Here is a 26664-nt window from a genome sequence, read left to right as displayed (position 1 = left end):
AGAAGTGCATTAAACTATCTCATTCCCAGTGTTTCTTAGGTTGTAAGTTGTGTTTACCATTGTTTTTGCTTTAGTTGTGTGCCAGGTCGTTTGGCTGGTAAGATTCTTGATGGCTAGATCCTTGTGGGGATGCTTACAGTTTGAAGGTGCATTCCACCTTGAATTAGGTTTTGTCTGATTTTGCTGTTGACTTCTGTCTCTTTATTTTTGCATGATGAAGCATTTCTCATCATTTACTTTGAACCTTTTTCAGTTTCTCTATTTTTAGTTCTTTCTCTTGCAGATAGCATCTAAATGGAAATGTGTTTATTGACTTCATCTAAGTCTTTTTTCTTTCAGCAAATAATTTTTCTTACAGTTGTTATAATTGATTTTTATTTCTGTCACTTTATTTTTATTCTGTTTCATTGTCTCCTGTTCCTCCTTTGTTTTCATTCTTCTGCAGTTTTTTTTAAAAAATCAGAGTTTTCTTTAATTAACAATGAAGACACTACAATTTGAAGTGCCAGACAGAATCAGGGGAGGAAAAAAAATACAACAACAGAAAATAGCCACAACACTATAAAGAAAACTTGGAAAAGTGAAATACCTCTAAATAAAAATATACGCCTGCCCTGGAACCTGTTGCATGTATACATAATACACATGTTATACGCATTTGTACGATGACCGTCTTGGTGGCAGTACAGACCAGGCATTGGTCCTTTTGTACACAGATGAAGCAGCACCATGAGCAGCTCCACCATCTTAAGGTGTTAAACCAGATGGCATGTGAATTAAATGAAAAAAATATATAATCTGGCCCACCCCATAGCCAAGAGGTATAAGGAAAGAACTTTGTAAGTAAAATTGTTCCAGGACTATACTTCTAATCCAATGCAAAAGTCCTAAAAAGTTAACAAAAAATAGCACTAAATTGTCTACACAAATACTGAATTTGTCCTATCATGTGGCATATTAGTTAACATTGGGGAAATTAACCATATAAGCAAAGAGAGAGTATAATCTACAGTTTTGCTAATTAGAAAGTTTTTTAGTTTAATTTCCTCAACTACTCCAACTATTAAGTGTAGGTATTGCTTTCTTTTTATGGCTGAGAAACTTGAGAGGCAGGTTAAATAGCTTGGTGAAGTCTAACTGATTAAGTTGATGGAAGCAGAACTTAAAGAACCAGGGCTTACCTGACTCCAAAGTATGTGTTTTTTGCTATTCCCCAGTTGCCCCGTCCCTCAAATCTTTCTAAGGTTTAAAAGGTGCTAGTGATGTGCTCCAGGTTGTTTAACATGTAATTGCTAATAATAGCTGTTGTGTATTTCACAAATGCCTGTAGTGTGTACTCGTTGCACTGCTGCTATGTCCAGGGTTGGTGGCTCTAGGGAGAGAGCTGAAGGGTCAGCTGCCATGATCCCTCTACTGTCATCCCCCATACTGCAGAAGCCATCTCTTTCAGGCAGAGCACTCCCTTCCAAAGTGGCAGAATGGGAAGAAGCAATAGCACCACCGACAGGAATTACTCTGCTCCACCCTGTGGAGCTTAAGCCAGGATGCCGAGGAGCACAGCTGGAAGCACACACAGTGATTAAGCCTAATGGGAAGCCTGCAGGCTAAGGCAGATTTCTGGGAGCTCTGAGACTTAGCCGACCCTCCCTCAGGCCCACCGCTGATAAAAAACAGCTTTGGTTCGAAGTTTGGTTCTTTCTGTGCACCCACAGGCCCAACAGAGGGAGCCACGGCTGTGATGGCTGATAGCTCCACACCAGTTGGCCAGAGCCAGTCGTAGGCAGTGTCCGACATAGGTCTGCACCAGAGTCGTTGCAGATCTGCCTAACACATAGAAACAAACACAAAGAAGCAGCCAAAATTGGAAGACAAAGAAACTGGTCCCCCAAATGCAAGAACAAGACAATTCTCCAGAAGAACTAAATGAAATGGAGGCAAGCAGTTTATCAGATACAGAGTTTAGAGTGATGATTATAAGAGTGCTCAACTGCATGAAAAAAGACACAGAAACCATTGGAAAGGACCAGTCAGAAATATAGAGTGCAATATAACTGAGATAAATAATATACTGGAAGGAATAAACAGTAGATTAGGTGAAGCCGAGGATAGAATCAGTGATTTGGAAGGCAACATAGAAAAGAACACCCAACTAGAGCAGCAAAAAAATAAAAAGAATTTTAAAAATAAAGAGAATTTAAGAATGCTTTAGGACAACAGGAAGTGTAACAACATCCACATCATAGAGATACCAGAAGGGGAAGAGTGAACCAGGAATCAAGAACCTATCTGAGGAAATAACGATGGAAAACTTACCTAACTTGTGGAGGAAAAAGACACACAAGTCTAGGAAGTGCATAGAGTCCCAAACGAGATGGATCCAAAGAGGTCTACACCAAGACATGTCACAATTAAAATGACAAGGCTAAAAGACAAGGAGAGAATCTTAAAAGGCACAAGAGAGAAACAGTTAGTTACCTACAAGGGAGCTTCCATTAGACTATCACTTGATTTCTCAGCAGAAACATTTCAGACCAGTAGGAATTGGCATGAAATCTGTCAGGTGATGAAAAGCAAGGACCTACAGCCAGGGCTACTCTACCCAGCAGGGCTATCATTTAGAATTGAAGGAGAAATACAGAGCTTCTCAGACAAGAAAAAGCTAAAGGAGTTTGTTACCACAAAACCAGTATTACAAAAAATGTTAAAGGGTTTGCTTGAAGAAGAAGAAGAAGAAGAAAATAAAACAGAGGCAAATAGTTGAACAATAAAATGGCAATAAATACTTATCTATCGATAAGAAAACGACACCCATATATAAGCTGTCTGCAAGAGACCCACCTCAGAACAAAAGGTACACAAAGGCAGGACCATTGAGCTCCATAGTTTGTGTACATTCCCTCTGCTCTGTTATATGCCATTCATTCTCATTTAATAAACTAAACCGGTTAGTAATGAGTGTTTCAATCTTGTAAAGCTCTGTCGTATTTCAAATACCAAACACTGTCATCTGTCTCTGTAGTAGTCATGCCAGGATTAATAAACACATTTGCTTCCTAACCCCTCAGTAGGAAATTGTCAGTAAAAAGATTCATTTCACTTACTGATGTCTGTGAATTCTCCATATTTTTTCTTTGAAATACGAGGTGGTGTTTTTTCTTCAGGAGATGAGAATTCACTTCACTAAAATGCTGGTGTCTGACAAGGGGTTTGCACTATCCTTTTATTACATCGTAACATTCTCCCAGTGGTTTAGCCTCTTGGCTGTTTTGATTCCCTTTCTCGAGGTTTAGTTTTCCTTCTGGCTTTCTTCTTAGATTTCTGCTTCCTACACACACCCAGTCTTTATCCCTTCTAAGAGTCTCTGAGGCACATCTCAGAAAGTTTCCTCTTCTATTTACAGCACATAAAATTGTCAAGTAACTTGGTAAGTGGACAGAGTCAGCACGTGATGTGCTCAGATTATTGGATCAGGCTTGATGTTTCACATCTTGTGGAAGTCAAGATAAACTATCCTTTGTGATTTCCCCAGGAAAATTTGTTTCTGGTTAGGTGATTAAAGTGACAAACATAATAATGAAAATATCCTTGAGCTCATTGAATTAATTTTGCTGATACCTTGAAAATAACCTTGGCTTATGTGTTCGTCATTGGTATGTAATTAGGTAAAACCCAGACTGGCTGCAGCATGCCTATGGTGTTTGCACAGGGGGCCACGTTGACACAGTTGAAGTCAGAAAGCTTCTTGGTCTGAGTCTGGGGTCTGCCATTTTGGCAGTGTGACTTTGGGAACATCATATAACCCTGGCAAGGTTTAGGTTCCTGGTTGTACAGTGGGGGTATAATACTAGTGTCATCAGCTGTTACTAGTTTTTCACCTGGTGATGGGTATGAAGTATAGCATACGAGACACAGTGTAGGCAGTAATGTCTCTAGCAATTGAGACAGCTGCTTTCTGTTATTTTGGAGGCCACAGCAAGAACTAATAAAAGACACAAGACTTCCAAAACACTGAAAAATCTTGTATTTATAATTTTGTGAATTTAACGAGATTGAGAAAAATCCAATACAGACATAATAGGAATGGTGGACATGCTAATTTTGTTTCAGCGTTCTTTAATTGCCTCCTTATGCCAGTATTAAGTCGGGTACGGAAGATACAAAGTGAAGGAAATTATAATCCCACCCTCAAAAAGATGATTCTTTTTAAAAAAAATTAATTTTTTAGAGAGTGGGGGAAGGAGGGAGAAGGAGGGAAAAAGAGGGAGAGAAACATCAGTGTGTGGTTGCCTCTTGTGTGCCCCCAACCAGGGACATGTGCCCTGATTGGGAATCGAACCAGCGACCCTTTGGTTCGCAGGTCGGCACTCAATCCACTGAGCCATACCAGCCAAGGCAAAGCAAAGAATATTTTATTTATTTATTTATTTATTTAATTTATTTTTTAAATTGCCTCTATGCATTTATTTAAGGTGACTTAGAAGCCTGGTTAGATAGAACAGAACAAACATGGGTTTTTTTTATTTTAAGATTTTATTTATTTACTTTTTTTAGAGAGGGAAGGGAGGGAAAAAGAGTGAGAGAGAGAGAGAGAGGGAGGGAGAGAAACATCAATGTGCGGTTGCTGGGGGCCATGGCCTGCAACCCAGGCATGTGCCCTGACTGGGAATCGAACCTGCGATGCTTTGGTTCGAAGCCTGAGCTCAATCCACTGAGCTACACCAGCCAAGGTGAATATTTATTCTTTAGTAAGTAAATATGGAAACAAATAATGTGTTTATTAATGGTTATATTGTCAATCTTATGTTTTTCTAGGCTGCCAAACTTTTTGATGAAGAAGGAAGGAAAAAATTCTTTACACAGGATATGAATAATATTCTTCTGGAGTAAGTACTTTTCTTGTTTGATTAAACCTTAAAAATTATTTGAACCTTAAGAATTTATTTAAAAATGTAGTAGGCCTTTGAGATACAAGTACTGAGTGACTGGCCAGTCTCATGCATTAGCTCTTCCCTTTCAGCCTCCTAGCATGTTTGATGAGCTTCATTTTTTCAGGAAAATAATGCTTCTGCATTTATTGGTTCTCCAGGACCCCTTATGGTGATCAGAGCTTCCAGTATTACAACTGCCAGAGCAAGTGACCGCTATATAGGTTGAATAGTATTCTAGATTTACATGTATTTTTTTAACTTATATGAAAATATCCTTCTGGGATAGCTCTGGTTATATTAAATTTGGTGTAATTTTCTATTTATTTTATAGACGAGAAAAATGCATATGAACATTTAAAGCCAAGTGGACAGCAGGGTTTAAAGAAGAAATTGTGGCTGTGGGTTTGGATAGAGTCCAGTGTGGGAATGACAGGAGTCAGGTTAAGGAGGGGAGGGTGTGAAGGCCGATTTGTGATACAGGTTATAGCTAACGTAGGGATAGTTTTCATTCTTTGTTAGAGTTTGATACTAATAAAGCTGTAGAATCTAAGATTGTGATCTCGTAAGATGTATATACAAACCTATTGGCTCATAAATTTTGACCATTGGTTGTAGAAATTGAGTATATAGTTGGCTGCAAGCAGAACTGGGAAAAACACGTGATTCTAGAGAAAACAGCACCATTTACTATTCTCATGAAAATAACATATTGGTTCAGTAGCATCTTATAGAAACAAAAAGGTCATGTTTCTGATACTGTGATTTCGGTCTTTTAAATATATAAAGGAGGTGGTTTGTCATAAGATATAAAGGATGAATGGGTTTGTTGATTGTGAAAACTGTCTTAATAACACTCTCTCATGCTGTATTCCTTAAAATGTGTAAAGTCCCACGGACTTCGTGAAACGTATAACATAGTGAGCTACTAGTAAGTAGTATGGTGAATGTCTTGGTTCCATTCTTCTTTATTTTAGCCAGTGATTTTCAAATTGATTCTGTCTGCCTGAAAGTTAGGCAAATGATTCCTGTCTGTACCAGTTCCTTTTCCTAGCTCCCTGCAAACCCCAGATTCAGTAAACAGTGTAAACATCACTCCTCAGAGCTGCCCCAGATTCCATAGTCAGGGACCTGACTGGCTCTTCTTTTTCTTTCCATGTGAACTTCCTAAGTTTACTAGAGCAGATCCTTTGTGTGAGACTGAGACAGTTCTTTTTTTTTGTTTTACTCTTCTGTTAGAGGGAACAGCTGTTTTTCCCCTGTGAAAATTAAAAAACCATCCTTGGGAAATAACATCTCAAATAAACAGAATTATTAACATTCCATTAACAGGCTTCTCTGTTAATTCCTCTCATGTCTATCCTAAAACAAATCCTCTAGTTTTTTGCGGCCCATCTACATTTTATTTCAGAGAGTGTGCTTTAGTGTTTAGTTGATTTTTTTTTTCTCTTCTAGTCCCTTTTTTATGTCTTCTGGCCTCTTTTATCACTTTCCTAAACCAGCATCCCTTATATCTCTGGGCTGAGTTGATCTTCTAGGGGCATGTGGTAGATTATTTGGAGTAGATTATTTCTCGTGAAGTTATCCCTGTATTGCTTCCTTACCCTGGAGAAAAGAGGAGATGACTTTGTTGGAATAGAGTATCCTTTTATATTTTGCCTAATTGAATTTGACCTGAATCAACAAATATACAGCATGCTGGCTTGATTTCAGCCCCTATTTCCTCCTTTACCTCAAGCAGCCATTGGTAATAAAATGTTGACACTTTGCCTGTTATTCCAGTTCAGCCTGACAGTTCTGCTCAATGAGTGCTCCAGGCGGGTACTACCAACCCGACACACTTGCACAAGACCTGTGTGCCATCGCATTATCCGATGCTTCTTTAAGGAGCTCATGAGTGAGTGGTGACTTGAATCTCAGTGAATAAACTTATCGGTTGGTCTCTGTCGGTTTCTCTCTCTGTGAAATAAAGGTTAACAAAGTGAAAGGGTTGATTGTAAGCCAGAGCTTTCCTAACTCTCTTGAGGGGTTACTTTGCAACTAGAACCAGCCCATCTGAATAAAGTAGTTATTTAGGGACAAGAAGGACGAACACACCTCTTCTCTAGTCTCAGTTAACACATCAGCAGGCTCTGTATTCTTGCTATAAGATAAAGAGCTATTTGGGATTTTGAGTTGGGGTTATAGCTCCCTAACTCATTTAGTAGTTTCATTTAGTAGTTTTCAGTGGTTGATTTGGACAATATTGGTAGGATATCTGGAATACTTGAGGAAGAATCTAGGAAATTCAGTAGATTCCAGAATTCATTTGGACGTAGAGCTTTTGTTTTACTAATGTTTTAAACTGATTGGATAAGAAAAATATTTAATTTTTTAAAAAGAGGGAGTTGCTGGGGTAGGAAGATATGTCATATGTCACCGATGGGGAAGTGACTATACTTCTAGAATCCTGGTGAAAAGAAAATACCATAGTAGTTATGACTAAATATTCCTCAGTAGAGAGTCTTGTTTACAAAGGTGACTCTTGCTTCTGCTGTGGCGTCCCGTGCTGCATTTCTTGGATGTTGCTCCAGAGGCAGAGGAGAGCCTTGTGCAGCTAGAAAATGTAATAGGGAAGAATGTAATAGTGTGTTTCCAGCCTGTTTACTCAACAAAACCCTGTTTGTTCTCTCTGTGTTAACAGCTGATGGTCCCAGTGTGTTTTCATTCATTTAGAACCTGTAGTGATCTCTTGCTCATAATTTATTGTCAGAGGTTTGAGGCCCATTCACAGCAACTTTTATGTGTAGAAATGTGCTTTTGGATAGATTTCATGTGAGAGGAAAAGGAGCCTGTTGGAAAGAAGGAGGCAGGGCTCAAGAATGTTCACCACTTCAAGATAACCTTTGTTTCTCTGAAATAAATGTGAAAATATCTGAAATTCACACTTTTGTTGCCATGTGTTTCTAGTTTTTTCCAGATACTTCCTAGACCTTAGAAGATTAGAATTCTTAGGGAGGAAATTAAAGTATATGTGTGAAGGATGCGTGTTTAAGACAGTCATGCACTGCTTAACAGTAGGGATACGTACGTTCTGAGAACTAGGTTGTTGAACGATTTCACCGTGTGCGAACAAACCTAACTGCCTGGTCTGTAGTGCAGGCACAATGAGGGAAACAAAGATGGGTGAATCGTCTGCATGTGCAGCCAGAGAAGTCTGACCTCCTTTGACTCCTAAATTTTCAAACACCTCTAAGGAAAAAGTACTCTTAAGAACTCACCGAAACTGTGTCACTCACTAGTATTGTAATTGCAAGGGTTGAGTGGAGTATGCTGTCTCTTTGAGGAGATGAGCTTTTGGTTAATACCTAATAATAATTAGGTATTAACCTAATTAATAATGGAGCTCCTGTGCTTTACCAAAAAATGTAGGCTCTGCTGCTGTCATGAAGAAAATTGCTTGCCAGCTTGTTTGGGATTATATAAATTTTCCTCTTAAACTGTGCTCATCGAAATTTTCTGTATCATCACTATTTATCAATTATTTTTCCTTGAAAAATACTGTCTAGGAAATGGTGGAAATGTAAAATGAGAAAAGAATCATTTCCTTTGCCTCCTTACTTGTAGGTACTCTAGAAAGGACCTCTGCCCTATTGATTTGTTGTTGTTGTTTTTGGTCAGCATTGAGTTACAGCTGCAGGAACTCGGCCCCGTCATCCGCAGTGGTGTCTATGCCCACCTTGAAGCTTTTGTGCCATGCAATAAGGAAACACTAGTAAAACGTCTGAGGAAGTTACACCTCAACGTCCAGGTAAGGGGGAATCAGTAGCTGCATTGGTGGTTTTACAGCCTGCAAAGAGGGTGGATTCTTTTGGGACATTTTGCATATTAATTGATTTATAGTTGTATTGGACCCCATGAAAAAGTTATTTTTCTATAATTGGTAAGTTTAGTTGAGAAATAATGTTTTCTAAGGCACAGTTTCTTGGGGCAGTAAGTTAGCCTGTTTCACAGCTAACAATTTTGCCATCATCAGATAATCTGACATTTTTTAAAAATTTTATTTATTTATTCTTAATGATAGAGGAAGGGAGGGAGAATGGGAGAGAAACATCAATGTGTGGTTGCCTCCTGGGATCCACCAGCTGGGATCCTACATACCTGGGATGTGGACCTGGCCCACACCCCAGGCATGTGCCCTGACTGGGAATCAAACCAGCAACCCTTTGGTTTGTAGGCCAGCACTCAGTCCACTGAGCCACACCAGCCAGGGCTAATCTGACATATTTATAAATCAATTTTCTATTCCTAAAGTGTCTATACAGACATTATACAGACCAGTACAAGGAATCACACGGTTGCATGTAAATTTAAAAATTATTTAGTATAATTCATGTTTTGCTCGATTCTCCTCTCCTACAACCCCACTAAATGATTGTCCAAGTTGAATTCCTCCAGTGGTCAGAAACTTACTTTATTGTATCAGAATGTTCTTCCATACTTGAAGCCAAATCCAGGTGTTTTCTACTCCGTTGGTCCTAATTCTGTCTTTGAGTTCATTCACAAACCTAATCATTTGTCCACTTCATCACTTTTATGACATTTCTTATGTCCCCTTTTTCACTTCATATAAGATGATTTCCCATACCTTCTTTGTCCTGATTACTTTTCCTGTATTGTTAAAAAAAATTAATAACCTGCAACTAATAGAAAATAACTTTAATGAGGTTTAAGACAAGAAAAAAGGACATTTTTTTCTGTGAATAAAGGTATTTCATGGAATTAAGGACAAGAATGCAGCCAAGAAGGATGTGAACTGATCATTTTGATTAACTTTGTTTCTGCCTCTCTCCCCACGTCTCATATCTGTCCTTTTATGTGCATTTGCAAATAAGATTGCTTGATTCTCAAGGTTTTACATTACAGAAAAGCCACACATGGAGACCGACTCAGCTCTCTCATCCCAATCCAAATTCCTGGGACCAAAAAAGTCAGATTATAATATTTTGAGCAAACCTAAACCTTTTCTGGCTGGGGGTGGGGGAAGACAGGAGTCGCACAGCGCAATATGGCTGTCCTAGGTCTACCATGGTGTGAGTGGGGACATCGCTGTTACGTCCAGAATCACTGTACTGGGTGCGATCTGACACAATGCTTTAGGTCCAATACTTATGTTAATAACACACTTGAGAAACTTTAGTTCTTTCTCAATTCGAAGCAGGGTACTGAACAAGTGAAACTCATCCAAGGTCTCGGATTTTGTGTCTGTGCCTGAGTCCCTCAGGCACTGGCAGAGGGAGCTCACCGCCATGAGTTCAGATGACACCGACAGGTGCCAGTACAAAACGAACCAGAAGTAGGCGAACAGCTTTTAGCACAATGTAAAATGTTTTCTAAGGAACATGTCAGGTTCGATATTTGAAGTTACTTACTCTCTGTGTTGGCTGTGAAAGAAAGGCACCTATCTTACCCTGGCTTTTCTTTACATGGTTTTATCATACATTTGTGAACATAAACATTGTATTATTTGTTTTTGCATGTTTTTTAGCTTCATAAAAATTGAGTCATACTTTTTTTCTACAGCTTGCTTTTCTTCACTCAACATTATGCACCCCCGATTTGTCTGCCTTTACATGTGGTGGTACTCCATACAGTTTTCGTTCTCCATTGTATGAGTATATCCCCATTAATTTGTTCATTTTCTTGTTAATGGGTATTTAGGTTGCCCCAGGAAGATAATCTCTGCTATGTAATCCTCAGAAAGTGATCACCCAAAGTGGATGTTCACATTTTGAAACATGGGATTTTATAGCAGACATTATCATATTGCAGTAATGTTTACTAATTGGTATGCCTGAAAGAGGTAGGTGTTTATTAGTAATATTTGTTTTTTTAATAAGGTAAATGTTATTAATAAAATAGAATGATTTAATTTGTAAAATATACCTACCATAGTATGATAATTATATTCCTAAAAGTCCTCTTACCAGAAATCGCTTTTTTTTTAAATAAAAAGACTTTATTTATTTTTAGAGAGGGGGGAAGGAAGGGAGAAAGAAAGGGAGAGAAACATGGATGTGAGAGAGAAACATTGATCAGGTTGCCTCTCGTACCCGCCCTGACTAGTGACCGAACTTGCAACCCAAGCATGTGCCCTGACCTGGGAACGAAGCTGCAACCTTTCCCTTTGCAGGACAGTGCCAACCAAGTGGGCCACACCAGCCAGGGTCAGAAATCACATATTTAAAATAGTCGTGACAGTGAAGAAAAGCAAAATCTTATAAATTTCTGCACCTATGACATTAAGAAAAGTGTGTTTTAAATAGCTACATCTATAGTTACTTGAAAGATGAAAATAATACATTAGTTAATTAAAGCTATCAGATGTAAATTTACTTGCTTTTCTTTTTGCCCTGAACTCATGTGAGGAAGAGTCTCCCAGTTTCCTTCTTCATTTTAGCCTTACCTTGCATTTTTGCTTGCAACATAAGTAACAATTACCAACAGTAAATGAGAGAACAGGGTGCCAGCCAGCATCCTGCTGATAGTCTTCCAGACCAGCCCGCGTGTGGCCATGTTCCGCAGCAGTGTTTCTCCTTGTGGTTCTGGTTCCCCATCATAACGGGGGCTGGCTAGCGCTGGCCTGCTCCCTGTAGATTTGTTCTCTGTGTAATCACTTGTGTGAAGTGTCCGTACATTGCATTGACCAAACACGGGGCATTTCCAAGAATGTAAGGGAGCACTATTAATAATTATGCTGAGGCAACAGGCAAAAACTGAGACTCTCTTGGCTCCCTGGGAAGAATGGTCATGCTAATTTTATACCCTGTGTGCACTCTGAAAAGTCAGTGTTTCAGAAGAGATGTCTGTGTTTAAACATACTAATATTTTGTGTCTAGAATCAGTGTCTACAACATGAATTTTCTTTTGAAGATCTGTTTGCAAAATAAGTTTTGTTAAACATGTTTGAAAAAACTTGCAGTTTGTTTTTTTTCTCAGGATGATCGTTTAAGAGAACCTCTGCAAAAACTGAAACTGGCTGTCAGCAATGTCATGCCTGAACAGCTGTTTAAATACCAGGAGGACTGCCAGGCTCGTAGTCAAGCTAAGTGTGCCAAGTATGTACTTCTTGTATTTGAACTGGCTTTTGCTTTTGAGAAATATTTTTAGACCTTAGGGGTCGGTCTTAAGTGGACTTCATCACCAAGTAGAAATCCTCATATACCACTGAAATGGTATATGTGGTTCTTTATACCATATGTAGGTGTTAAACCAGTAGGTGAGTCTTTATCAAAATATGTAAAACTTATCTATTAAATGTTTTCTGAATGACGCTGCTTCCCACTCAATTGCTTTGATGTCAAAGGCAGAAAGGCTGCTGATTTTGTGTGTGGGTGTGACCAAAGCAAGAGCCGACACTGCCCCGACGTTTCACACGTTGGCCAGCCTGACTGTCTGCGGTTGGGCACAAACACATTCTGAACTGGAAGATGAGTATTCATGCCTTTACATTACAGTTTGAAGACCTTCTTTACCAAACGGCTCCATAACCCACTTGAAATGCACAGTATTGTGTGGAAAGGCAGACTCCCTACTTACCTTGTCCCTTGAGTTAACATCCAATTATGCGATTCAACAAACGAAGTGTATTATAGGCAATGTTGAGTTAAAACTTTGCTTTATAAAATGTTTTTTATTTTTAGGTTGCAAACAGATGAGGAACGTGAAAAAAATGGATCCGAGGAAGACGATGATGAGAAACCAGGGAAACGTGTCATAGGACCAAGGAAAAAATTCCACTGGGATGACACCATTAGGTAAGACTTCACCAGAGCCTTCACTTTTAATATTAACTAAGTAGTAATGGAGAAGTAAAGTTTCTCTTACAAAGAATCTCCAGTAAGTTGAAGACTGGATTGGGAGTAACCAAAGATTTGTATGTAGGAAAGACTTATTCAAGAGAAGATTAATATGGTCCTAATATTTTTAGAGTGCTATCACTTATTTTCATAAAGATTTTTAAGCTAACTGTTTAATTATTGAGTAAGTCATGTACTGGTTTCCGAAGGTGAAGGGCTCAATATACTTGTATAGTCAGTCACCTCTCTTAGCAGTAACTCAGTATCCCAAGTAAGGGATTAGTTGTAGGCTACCCTTCTCAATCTTTGGTGCCTAGATTAAAGGTATCACAGGAAGTTGCTTCATGTGGGGATTTGGCTGTAGTGCAATGAATGATATATGTTAGACATTATTTATCTTCATGTCATCTTCTGATTTTTTCAGATAGTATTCTTTATTATTGCTGTCAGATTTATGTGCTTTTAAAAATCTGTTTCAAGCTTAATTTTCTACAATTTTGCAGTCAGATTTATATATAAATATATATTTTTAATCTGTTTAGAACTTTGTTATGTAACCTTGTTGAGATCAAATTGGGATGCTATGAGTTAGAGCCAAATAAAAGCCAGTCTGCTGAGGATTATCTTAAATCCTTTATGGAGACAGAGGTGAAACCATTGTGGCCTAAGGGCTGGATGCAGGCAAGGTAAGAAATACGACATCCTAGATTTCCTTTATTTACTTTCTTACTGCTGTTATTAAAGATACCTGTACACACACACGACATTCATTTTGCTAAGAACCTGATGTGTTTAAAATTCTGTCTAGTCATCTTGGACAATCTCTGATTTGAAAACTTCAAGCACTGAAAAGACTAAACAATTGGTCACATGGCCATAGAGATATAGAAATATACATAAGGGTGTTTTCCTCACTGACCACTTTTTTCTTTTTGTAACTGAATTTGTTGGTTGAGAAAAAGGGAGGGGAAAGATGGTTATGAACTTTGGGAGGGGAACTCAATATGGGTATTCTGAAGATAAGGACTGAACAGAAGATTTAGAGTGCAGAAAAAGAGACACAACCTTAGGTTCTGTTGTAAGTAGTCATTCTAGATTGGTAACCTAAAAAAAATCTAATTTAAAGTTTAAAAGTCCAATTTAAAGTTTAAAGAGTTAAGTAGCAGGCTTAGCTATCTCAACCTGTCATCTTAAAGTGTTCCATTTAAATCAACAGAAAACATCTGTCAGGCTGTTCAAGATTCAGTAGAGTTGATACAAAATTCCCTGTAAGATAGATTATTGAAGTTACTGTATTATTACAACTTTTACTTGGCAAATTAGCAAATAATAGCCTGTTGAAAATCATATGATTAAAATGATAAAGGAGTTATATTATTTATCTACTGTGAAAAGTTAATTATGTCTTTTTAATTTTTTCAGAATGCTTTTTAAGGAAAGCCGGAGTGTACACAATCATCTTACTTCTGCCCCGTGAGTAAATTCAGATTCCACATTTCTTCATTTAATTTTATTCACGTTATGTGCTTTAGTAAACAAAAATACCATTTATTAAATGCTAGTTGAAATCCAGTTTAAACGTACATTTAGACAATTCCATGTTAACACTGCCCTTTTTTAAAAAATCATTTTTATTGTTGACTGCATAGACCTCAGAACACACTTACCTATTAAGTAGTTCTCAGGCTCGTCTCCAGAAACCTGAATCCAGAATGTGCCGTGTGTTGGCCTGAGCTCTGGTAGGCAGGCGCCACGTAAACAGCAAGGCTCTGGTGGTTCACTCTGTCCTCGGGCCTTCTGTCCTTCCATTCTTCTGTGCCTTTTCTCTTCCCCTTTAGTGACCTTCTGTGTAGGTAACCCGTAGCCGTGTGCTTTCTAAGACAGTTCCGGATACGTGCCTGCACTTCCTTGCCTTGCAGAGTGTTCTGTTCCACAAAATTAACCTATTCTTCATGGCCTTCCTTCTGTTCAAAACCAGATCTCTCCTTAGTGCTATGTTTCTAAAGAAAGGTCTCTTATCCTCTTCTTGACAGGCAGTAGTCAGAAGGCAAGTTTTTTCTGTGGTTTTATTTTTGAGTGAATACTGGTTAAATCCACAAGAATTTTATTTTTACCTACAACTTAGGGCTAATTCCTTGTACCCTAAAAGTGTAGTATTACAGAGTTAATAAAGTACAAAAATTAGCAAATCACTGAAAAGTTACTGAGCACTCTAATTCAGTATTCTGCGAGGAGCTCTGGTTAGCATCCTCTGGGTAATATTACAAAATTTCCCCTTTCCTTGTATAAGTTATTGATGTAATAAGTGGAATTTTTTTACAGCTGTTAGGAATGACATTTTGTTAGTACACCATTGGAGATGTGTTGTACTTGTGGTTTTCAATTCTTATTATTTTTTTAGTATAAATTTGGGTAGTTTGGTTTCATATATAATAGGTGTGTGCTTTGTGCATGTGGTTTAGTTATCCTGTGGTGGGGGGATATATGACTAATTTTGTGCTTTGTACCAGAAAGTAGAAATCTGGGGGGCAGGTGGGCCTGGAAGTCTTTTTGCCCAAGTGCTTTTTATTTTAAAAAACAAACAACTTCAAAAATTGTCTAATGAAGCCGTAGATTGGCATTTTTAGGATGTTTGTTAATTTAAATAATGATATTTAAGTGAAATACAAATACTCAGACAGTGTGAAATGTTTTAGCTCGTCAGCCCTTTGTGCCGCAGACGTTTGGGCGCGTTCTCCTGCCGTGGGGCCTGTGAGAGGCTCTTAATCACTCGGCTTTTTTGCTCAGTGGTTCCCAAAGGTCCCGTTGTATTTTTTCTGCCTTTTTTTCCTGTTTTGAAAATTTTATTTGAATATTTAAGTTAAAAATCATTTTCTTTAAAATTTTTTGAAAAAGAAACAAAAACCTGAAACTAAAACAATATTGTAGTCAACTATAATTGAAAAGGAAAATTTCCTGCAAAAAAGTAGTTTTTGTTTAAAATCCTGATGTTTTGTTTTGTTTTTAAAAATATCTTATTTACTACTTCCTGGCATAATTTAGTTTGAGGTAGAAGTTTCCTGAAGTTCTGTTTTCTTATAAAAATTACAAATTCTTACCACTTCTTTGAAGTGAGAATCCTTAGGCAGTTTTGTTAGCCTATCTTGAGTTACTTTTATTTTATTTTGAATATTTACATTTAATTTTTAAGATAACTTATTTATATTTCATATTTTGGTTTAGCCTTCTAATTAATCAAAATTGGGGGAAATGTTGCTGTCTATTCACATATAAATTGAGCTTTTACACGTAGTTTCTTTCCTCCAAGAGTTTTCCAAATAGCAGAAGAAATTATTTACCAATAAATTAAAAGATGATGTTACAGTTTCCTAACATGTGGCTTAACTGTTACTGAAATACCCTCCTTTTTACTCTTTGGTCTTCAGGGCAAAGAAAAAGGTGATTCCTGCGCCTAAACCCAAAGCGAAGGTAAGCGTTAAACCAGCCCTCACAGCAGGCGTGACGGTGGAGGTTGAGTTCCTGAAAAACGAGCAGGGCGTGTGGTGTTGAGCGTAGATCGACAGGGGTCATCGTACTCTTAAGATGGGTGTTTTCAGACTTTGTAAAAAATTTGAGAGCCATTGTATTTGGGAAAATAGATGACTGTGTAGTAGTGGGAAATTTGAATATATTAATAACTTGTAAGGCTTAATACTCAGAAATGCTAGATAATATAACAAATAACCTTTAAACGCCTAGCTGAGGTTGCGAATACATCTGAGAAATCCCTAAAGCTGCCATAGCATTGGTCTGCTTCTGAAGCTTTGCTTGCCTTTAGGGGCATTTGCTGATTTTCATCCATTATCTCATTTTTAGTTTTAAATTTCTTCTCCAAGTGCAGCAGCACTGGATTCTCTTGGACTAAATAGGTTGAGAATTAGAATGAAACCCTGCATAAACTTGAGACCCTCAAAGGATAACATCTTTAGTAAAAGGAAAGACTAGGAAAGAAATCTACTCACCAGCAGAAAGGTTAAGAAACTTCCATATCTTTGTCTGGGTTCTGGATTAGGGTAAGATAGTTCTGCTTGAGAATTTCCCTTGGTTTAAGAGTTTAATTTACAGTCCCTGTGTGTTCTTGGAAATAATCTGAAAAATAATCTGAATTAATATTGGATTAATATTAACCCAGGGCAACTGGCGAATCCAGTTCTCTCTAGAAGAGTATGCCTTCCTCTCAGACCTCAAAGGCCTACCACACGCACCCTGCGTCAGATCCTCAGATCCGAGCTCACTACCTAACAATAGAGGGTGTGTGAGGAAGTCAGTCACTGTGAGTGAGTCAGCAGATAGCGACCAATGGAATCGGATCCCTACCAAGTGATGGCGTTACTGGGCTAGGAATATAAAGTAGTTTAACTTAAAAATCTTTAAATATTTAAAGAAGTAGAAGAGGAGATAAAAAAATACCCTACTAAATTAGAGCAGCCCTGGCTGGGTGGCTCTGTTGGTTGGATCGTCATACTGTACCGAGGGTTTGATTCCTGGTCCAGGCACACATACACCTTGGTTGTGGGTTCCATCCCCAGTTGGGGCGCATACAGGAGACAACTGATTGATGTCACTCTCTCACATCTATGTTTTTCTCTCCCCTCCCCTTCCTCTCTCTCTCTAAAATTATTGTGCATATCCTCTGCTGAGGATTAAAAAAGAGAAAAGAGCCGTGGCTGGTGTGGCTGAGTGCTTGAGTGCCAGCCTGCGAACCAAAGGGTCGCCGGTTTGTTTCCCAGTCAGGGCACAGGCCTGGGGTGTGGGCCAGGTCCCCAGTAGGGGGTGTATGACGGGCAACCGCACATTGATGTTTCTCTCCCTCTCTTTCTCCCTCCCTTCCCTTCTCTGAAAAATAAATAAATAAAATCTAAAAAAAGAGAAGAGAGCAGAGTAGAAAAAGAACCAAGTATAAAGTCTAGAAGTGAAAACTGTAATCATTTGAAATTAAAATTATAATGAAAGCCTACCTCCTTTGTATTTTAGACTTTCCCATAGCCTTCATCTCTTTGAACAGATGAGTTTCTTTACATACGAGATTATGGCAGAAAGTCAGAATATTTGTTACTCTGTGGCCTTCTTTAATTTTAAAGGCTCTTTGAATACAGAGTGAAACTATCCTCTTTTTCTTAGTACCCTGCTTTGTCTTCTAATCTAAATAATATTGAACCAATATTTTATTAAATCTGTTGAGCTCATACTTTGTTTTGACACCTTATTTTTAAACTCCTAATACCCTCCTCTGAGGGTTGTTTAAATTTTGATCCATCTATTCCAACGTGATTAATTTATCATAATTCTAATAGTGGAAGTGTTAGGTTACTGTAGGGAAGTCACCGTTTTGTTTGGGTTTTGTGATTAAATTACTTTTTCCTACGCCCCCCCCAAATGTGCAGACTTTTTTTTTTTCATCCTGCCATCCCTCAAATATCTATTTTAGTTAGAGAGAATGTAAGGAAATGCCTACAGTAGACACAACAAAAAAAGTAAGAAGGAGAAAAGTAAAAGTATCTAGAAAATTCTGCTTGCTCAGAGGAAAAAGCTCTTAACTTTCTGGTAAACATTTGCCCCCCCTTCCAGATCTGTGCCCCTGTATCTCCTTCCACCCATCTGTCCAGCCATTCATTTATCCAGATTGAGGTTAACATTTTATGTAAGTGGAGTAACCTCCTTTTTTTGACTCAAATATATATCCTGAGCCCTTTTTTCTGCCAAGTAAGTCTACACAGTAAAGTGCATTTAATGTTTACAAAGAAAAATATTAATAAAAAGATTACTTAAAACAGCAATTTTGTACTGGTAACATGCAGTATTGTTCTGATACACTCCCCCACCCTCAGTTTCTGTACTTTTTATAAGTGGAATTTCTGCTGATCATGTAATTGCATGGCACCTTAAAGCAAATGTGTCTCATCTGCATTAACCATTCATGCTAGCAGACAATTTTGACCTTAGTGCAGTTACACTGCAGACTTCTGAGAAGCAGGGCGGTTTTCAGTCAGGGCTTTTAGAACAGAAGCTTAGAAAAACGGCTAGGGGCGTCAGACGGTATTCCTAACAGCTTGTTGACTGGAGTGCCTTGGAAGGTGGTGGTAAAGACCCTGCCTCCCCATTCTTTCCCTCTGTGGTTAAGGTAAGCGCTGTGGTTGCATCATCAATGTGTAATGCCAGACTTTGGGTTTGGGGTTTATTGGGTTTGTTGGAAGAAACTTATGGAAACTTTGAAATGATTTTTATGTAACAGTTTTATTCTTAATCTTCAAACTGATACAAGTAAACACTTGATACTTTTCTTTTAAGAGAAAGTTACTTTTTAATTCTTTTACTCTTTGAATATTTTGAACCTTGCTGTAATTCTCTTATCTCTTAATGTTAAGAAAGTGACATTTAAAAAAAACACACGAATGGTATTCTGTCAGGTATTCATAGTTTTAATTCCTAATTCCTTTCTTTGCTTAGCACAGTAGACCCTTAGCATGGTAGGCACTTAAGTAAATATGTGTTAAAAAGTGACAAATGACTTTTTCTGGAATGAATAGAAAACATGCTTTACGTGTGTTTGCTTTGACGTGCCAGTTGCTCTCCACACTGGCCACTGGCGGCTGCAGGCCAGGGCGTGCGAGGAAGGGGGATGTGAGCGGCTGCATCCTAGCAAGACATAGTCCCCAAGGCGGGTGGAGTCTTAGGGTAAAGGCAGAACTTCTCCTAGACGCACAAGGAGAGTCGAGTGGATTTGGACTAGCACCTGAAGACCTGACCCAGGTGGGAGGGGGAGGTTTTCATCAGCAGTGTGACTAGTGTGTCCATCTTTCTTCAGCTGGGTGTTAAGCCTCCTTAGAATGGCTTACTGTGGTGTGGTAGTCATGTGCAGTATGTCGGGTTGTTAGGCTTATGAGGGCAGTTCGGTCAGGAGCTCTGTCCTCTAAAAAGTTACTTGGTTTTCCTGGCTGGCGTAGCTCAGTGGATTGAGTGCGGGCTGCGAATCAAAGTGTCGTCAGTTCGATTCCCAGTCAGGGCACATGCTTGGGTTGCAGGCCACGGCCCCCAACAACCACACACTGATGTTTCTCTCTCTCTCTTTCTCCCTCCCTTCCCTCTCTAAAAATAAATAAATAAAATCTTTATTAAAAAGTTTTAAAAAGTTACTTGGTTTTTACAGTCTCTGAAGAAGAGTTCCAGTACAATGGTAATCATTATGAGAACTTCTTAGTCTTTTAACAACCAGTACTTTCTAATTTTTTCATTAGTCATTTTATTTTTTCTAATACACTGCTGTTTGTGCTAGGAGTGTAGTCCAAAAAAGGACCAGAAAACTCCTGCATCCTTGGCAGCTTCGGTTGGTGGTCCTTCAGCAAGCTCCAGCACGTCTGCCGTGGCCTCCACCAGCTCTAGCTCTACTCCAGCCCAGGAGACCATCTGCCTTGATGACTCACTAGACGAAGACCTTTCTTTCCACCCCCCTGCACTGGATCTCGTTTCTGAAGCTCTAGCTGTTATCAACAGTGGAAACAAGGGCCCTCCAGCTGGCTCGAGGATAAGCATGCCAACTGCAAAACCTCGTCCGGGACTGAGGGAAGAAAAACTAGCAAGTATTATGAGCAAGCTGCCACTGGCTACGCCCAAAAAACTAGATTCTGCTCAGACTGCACATTCATCGAGTCTTATTGCTGGTCACACAGGGCCAGTACCAAAGAAACCCCAGGATTTAGCTCATACTGGCATCTCTTCAGGCCTTATTGCTGGTTCTTCAATTCAGAACCCTAAAGTTTCCCTAGAACCTTTGCCAGCCAGGCTACTTCAACAAGGACTCCAGAGGTCAAGCCAGATTCATGCTTCTTCCTCTTCCCAGACCCACGTCTCCTCTTCTTCCCAAGCCCAGGTCGCTGCCTCCTCTCACGCTCTGGGAGCATCAGAGGCCCAAGATGCTTCTTCGTTAACACAAGTAACAAAGGTGCACCAGCATTCAGCTGTCCAACAGAATTATGTGTCTCCATTACAAGCAACCATTAGTAAATCACAGACCAACCCAGTGGTGAAATTAAGTAATAATCCTCAGCTTTCCTGTTCATCCCCACTTCTTAAGACTTCAGATAAGCCACTTATGTACCGCTTTCCCTTACCTACTCCCTCACCTGGTAATGGTTCTCAAGGGTCCCACTCCCTGGTTTCTAGGACAGTACCTAGCACCACTACCTCTAGTAACTATTTAGCCAAGGCTATGGTGTCACAAATCTCCACGCAGGGTTTCAAGTCTCCCTTCTCAATGGCTGCCTCCCCAAAACTTGCCGCGTCTCCTAAACCGGCCACGCCCCCTAAACCCTTGCCCTCATCTAAGCCTTCTGCCTCCTCCAAGCCCCCTCTGTCAGCTAAGCCTTCAGTATCATCTAAACTTATTTCTAAATCCACCCCAACTCCCAAGCCTGCTGTATCCTCAAGTTCTTCCAGTCCAAGTGTACTAGTCGCCCAGAGTAGCCACGCCAGCAGTAGCAACCCAGCCCATAAACAGCCCAGTGGAGTCAACATCAGCAGACAGTCTCCTACCTTGAATTTGTTGCCCTCTAATCGCACTTCAGGCCTTCCATCTACAAAAAACCTTCAGGCCTCTTCAAAGCTACCAAATTCATCATCCACTGGAACTGTTGGGAAGAACAGCTTGAGTGGGATTGCAGTGAATGTACCTGCCAGCAGAGGTAGCAACCTTAACTCAAGCGGAGCCAATAGGACGAGTCTGTCTGGGGGAACAGGAAGTGGAACACAGGGTGCTTCTAAACCGTTGTCTACTCCACATAGACCATCCTCTGCCTCAGGGTCTTCAGTGGTGACAGCCAGTGTGCAGGTATGTATGTTACCCACGTTCATGGGGTGAACTATAAGATCGTGTGACCTTCCTTGCCTTTGGATAAGGTGCAGGTCGTTTGCAATAGCCGAGAGCTTACAGGCGAGGAATGTTCCCGATGCTGAAGTCTCAGTGATGGGGATACTTGAGGACGGGGTTCTTCTGGGGATGTGGATTGGTTTTTAGTCAAGTACCACCTGCTTGCTTTTAAAACTTTTGAAAGACACAATTAAAATGCATATTGAAAACTCTTATCTTATTAAAGTTTAGAACAAATTAATAACTTATGAATTTAACGTACCTTCACTTGTCTCCTGTCTTTCCTACCCTAGTCCCAACTTTCTTAATCAGATTTTTACATTCATGTTATTTTTTCCTTTAACCATTTGTCATTTCAAATAAAGTTTTTATTTTGCATGGATTTTGCAATTATTCGTATATAATTCTCTTTGTCAAATTAGTATCAGTAATACTTTCATACCAGAGTTTCTCTGTGTTTGAGACTTTAATTTAAATTTATCTCTCAGTTAATAGGAGTACCTCACACAAGGAATCCTTTCAAAAAGGCTAACGTGAAAGCTCTTTTGCCTTAGCTTCATTTTAGTGCTGCCACGGTCGAGTAGTTACAAATTGTCTCCCTCCAGATGCTGTGAATACTGTTCTACTGACCGTTGGTGTTCAGGGTTATAGAGGAGTCTCGGGTCATTTCAATTTTTCGTTCTCTTTACTTATCAGTAATGTGTTTCCTCTGCCTACATGCTAGTAAGGTCTCCTCTTTTTTGTTGAAATTCAACTGTTTCCAGAGTTTGGCTTGGTTTATTTTGTTTTCAGTAATTCTGTACCTAGAACATGGTAACTGTCAGTCTCAGACCTGGCTAGGTTTCTTCAGCTCAAGAACACAGACAAGGGTGGGCAGAGGGAGATTTGCGTTGTAAGTATGTGAAACACAGAGTTCATTTATTGAACTTGAATTCAGAGTTCATTAATTATTTTTGATCCCTTTGGTCTAGGAGTTTTGAGAACTCTTTATTACTCACGTATTTCATCTCTCTGCCTTCCATGTCATCTGCTCCGTTTTCATCTTTCTCCCACTTCTTTGTACTCTGAGACTTCCACATTACCGATTTGGTTTCTTTAATGTTTCCCACCTCCTGCCCCTCTCCCGGCCCCATAAAGTAATACATGTTCACTGTAGGCAAATTCATAAAAAGAAAATAAAAGTCACCCATTCTACCACTGTTTTATATTTTCCTGGTACTTTTTTAGACTTTTTACAAGAAAGTGAGTTTTATATAATAATCTGTTTCATAACAAGGTTTTAAAAAAATAAAATGTTTTTATGATGTGTTCTTAGGTTCTTAAATATTATTTGAAAACATGACTTTTATTGATTTATGGAATTCTGTTCTCTAACAAAGTGTTCTGACATTGTACTGTATCCTGTTTGTGTGGAATGTGAACATTTAATGAAAGAATTTTCCCCCTGGTATTCAGAGCGGTTCTGTACTCTTCAGAACAAGCTAAGCATTGGGTATTCAATATACACTTAAAACCCAAATTATCACTCTGACATTACAATAGGCTTAGAAATGCATTTATTCCAGATTTCTAGTATGGAACAGAATTCAATAGCTGATACTTTATTAATTGGAATCTAGGATTAATTGTTGCTTTATCTTCATAATCTTACTCTTACTGGAAATACAAAATATAACAACAAACTGATTAGGAATTGTATGTTAAAATGTAAGTTATAACTAAGGTCTGGAAGTTAGTCCAGATTTCTGTTTGTATTACCTTTATTAAAATGTTGATTTTTTTTCGCCCTGGCTAGTATGGCTCAGTGGATAGAATGCTAACCTGTGAATCATAGGATCGCAGGTTTGATTCCCGGTCAGGGCATGTGCATGGGTTTTCTGGTCAGGTTCCCAGTAGGGGGTGCATGAGAGGCAACCACACATTGATTTGTCTTCCCCTCTTTTTCTCCCTCCCTTACTCTCTCTAAAAATAAATAAATAAAATCTTTAAAAAATTTTTTTAAAGTAAAATGTTGATTTTTTTCAAATTAACCTTAAGTTTGATCAAAGGAATATTTGAGAGGATTGTAACAGAAATGGCAGTTTTCTACCCCATATTTTCCTTCTTAATGCCTCCTACTTTTAAGTCTCTTAGTTTTTTTTCTGTGCTTTTAAATAAGAATGAATGGAATACTCTCAATTTATTTAGTATTGTCTTTGACTTCTCATTATGATAAATGAGGCTTTTAGCCCCCTTATATTTTTCCCATTCTCCTAAACGAGTAAAATAACAACTTTTGATTGAATCCATAACTGTAAAGTATTGTCTCTATTGAGCTAAATATCGTACACTATGGTGTCATTTGCTTATTATAAAATTTTGGCTTTTTTCTTGGAGTTTAAAATTTTTTTCACTTGCTTTGTTTTCTTTGAATTTGACATTAAATCTTTATGTATCCATTGTCATCTCTAGAATCTAGCAGTTTTATTTTTTTTCCAGGAAATCTTCCTGGATTTGATAATTTCTGCCAAAAGAATGCAGATACTTGATATACCAGTTGTTTATCTGCTAGTTTGTCAGCAGGAACCTACTTACAAATTTTGTGTTTCTAAAACGTGCTCCTTCCTGGTTTTCTTTCTCTCCAAAATGGCTTTATGATTTGGAGACCTCAGTGTTCCTACCTTCATATCTGATTCTTTTGTTCTGTCTTATTGGTTTGAAAAAAAGGTCAATAATAATTGTATAAGGTTGTTTCTGACGTTTGGTGAACCTAAGGTTCTTTTGTTTTTTTTAACTTAGCATCTCATCGAAGTCTTTCCAGCTACCTTGTAGCCTCTAAATCCTCTCTCTCGAGTACTAAAAACAGATTTCCTATCAGTGCCTGCAAAGCATTAACTTCTTTCTGAAACACATTTTCAGCTGTCTACTCATTTGCAGAGTGGAAGTGACAAGTCTTTAGTTTAACAGAAATTAAAATCTTTCTGGGTTCAGATTATTACCTCTACGTGCTTTCTGCGTAATAATTTTTCACCCAAGGCATTCCTCTTCTTTCTTGCCTTTCAACTTACCGATTTTCTGTGAATTCTGTCTTTGCCACTTTATTATTCCCCAAATAATTCATTTAATAAGCAAATGTTTAGTAACTGAGATGTGCCAGGCACTGTCCTAGGTGCTGGGGAAATAGGGTGAGCCCGTATTCCAACTCCCTGGTCACACGGAGAGCATGTTCTAGGTAGGAGGGTACGGAGAACACAAATAGGTGCTATGAGAAAGTGAAACAGAATGATATGATGAAGTGTGGTTGTTGCTAACTAACATGGACAAGGCAGTTGGGGAAAGCCTCTTTTGAGGAGGCAGCATCTAAGCTGCGAGTGGAATGAACAGAACCCAGCCACTTGGGAATAAGAGGGAACAGAGTCCAGGTGAAGTGGATGGTAGGTGTGAAGGCAGGAAAGGGCCTGACATGTAGGCCTGCATGGCGAGACTCAGGAGAGATGGGTAGGTGATGAGGTGGGAGTTCCACCAGAACTCTGTGATGGAGGACCTTGTGGGCCACGATGAGGACTTGGGAATTCATTCTGTGCACAGTGGGAAGCTATGGGAGGGTCTTACTATACAGGGAGTGTTGTGGTCTGATTGATATTTCATGTGATCGCTCTGAGCGTTGTAGAGAGCGGGGTGGGGGCAGGTGCACTCACCAAAATAAAACACGTGGTTAAAAAGATGTAATGCCAACCACAGGAAGAGAGAGCAAGGATTCCTTCATATTTTCCCCTAGGAATGAAGTGTGGACATCCTAGAAACTAGCTTTGATTATCGGGCGTTATTCTGAGCTATTCGCCTACTCCCTGTTGACAGCTTCTCCTGTGTGCTCCTGAGTGATGTTTTGAAAGGTCTGTACCTTCTAGCATAGAGAAGTCTATACCCATGTAACACATAGGTAATCTGGTACTTCACTGTAGTGTTAGAAACAAAATTAGATATCGAAATTCTGACAGTACAGAAATGGTCATTGTGGCATGGCACTATTTTTTTTACTGCTCATGCTTAGTTATTTAATTTCAGAAGTTGCTTTAATTTATATTTTCCTTCTATGAATGCTTCAATTAGCCTCCAAAGAAGCTTAAGAATTTTCCTTATCAGCAGTATTTATTATTTCTCACTAGGGGGCTCTATTTGGGGTGCACTGCCTTGAAGTGTGTGCCTCATATTAACCTGAGACTCCAGTAGAATTATGACTAAAAAGAAGAAAGCTATTGTTAATTCTTAAATTGATGCAGTGTCTTTTCTATCCAAATTGCTTCAGTGTATTTGTATTTGTAACTTAGTCATTCCTTCCCTAACACGCCCATTTTGTGTGCTATGATTGGCACAATAGAGAGAGACTGGAAAATAAGAAAAATAGTCAAGTCCAAGCATAAAGTGATAAAGATTTATACTTAAATGTTGGAGGAAGTTGTGGTTAAAAAAAAAAAAAAGAATGGGTGTGTTGCCCATGAGCTCACCTTGTCCTTCCGTTTTGATGATCGAAAACTAAGGCGTCGAGCCTGAGTGGCAGGTAGGAGTGAGACCGTTGATGGTGGCAGTTAACATCGCAGGAGAGGGTGAGTTCCGCTGTGGGCATGCGGGATAGGTACCCAAGTGAAGTTCTTCACTGAACTTCTAGATATGTAAGATTGAGATTGAGGTGAGAGGTCAGGAGTATGGTTATATATCTGAGAGGTGAAAAATAAAGGAGCCCTGGCCAGTGCGGCTCAGTCGGTTGGAGCGCTATCCTGTACTGAAAGGTGGTGGGTTCGATTCCTGGTGAGGGCACATGCCAGAGTTGCCAGTTCCCACCCCCAGTCTGGGCGTGTGTGATTCCCCAGTCTGGGCACGTGTGGGAGGCAGCCAGTCGGGGGATGTGTTTCTCTTCCCTTCCTTTCTTTCTAAAAGCAATGAAAACATATCCTTGGGTGAGGATAAAAGAAAAAGTAATTTAAAAATAAAGCAAATGAAGGAGATAATGGAAGTGGAGGCT

The 26664-nt window shown here is 39.1% G+C and overlaps 1 protein-coding gene across 4 annotated transcripts in view; it reads left to right on the top strand.

Moving 5' to 3' along the window:
- UBN2 (ubinuclein 2) overlaps positions 1-26664 on the top strand; it is a 74893-nt gene that overhangs the window by 33346 nt on the left and 14883 nt on the right. For all 4 annotated transcript variants that reach the window (XM_045855782.1, XM_045855780.1, XM_045855781.1 and 1 more), the window contains 8 exons: positions 4813-4883; positions 8586-8715; positions 11904-12022; positions 12608-12721; positions 13306-13449; positions 14186-14236; positions 16189-16231; positions 20076-21626. In XM_045855782.1, the coding sequence (XP_045711738.1) occupies positions 4813-4883; positions 8586-8715; positions 11904-12022; positions 12608-12721; positions 13306-13449; positions 14186-14236; positions 16189-16231; positions 20076-21626 (2223 nt within the window). The remainder of the gene's footprint in view (positions 1-4812; positions 4884-8585; positions 8716-11903; positions 12023-12607; positions 12722-13305; positions 13450-14185; positions 14237-16188; positions 16232-20075; positions 21627-26664) is intronic.

Source organism: Phyllostomus hastatus, unplaced genomic scaffold (assembly GCF_019186645.2).
Source record: "Phyllostomus hastatus isolate PE091 unplaced genomic scaffold, TTU_PhHast_1.1 phas_scaffold_114, whole genome shotgun sequence".
NCBI lineage: Eukaryota > Metazoa > Chordata > Mammalia > Chiroptera > Phyllostomidae > Phyllostomus > Phyllostomus hastatus.
The sequence above is the reverse complement of the archived record's forward strand: the minus strand, read 5'-3'. Positions and strand labels throughout refer to the sequence as shown.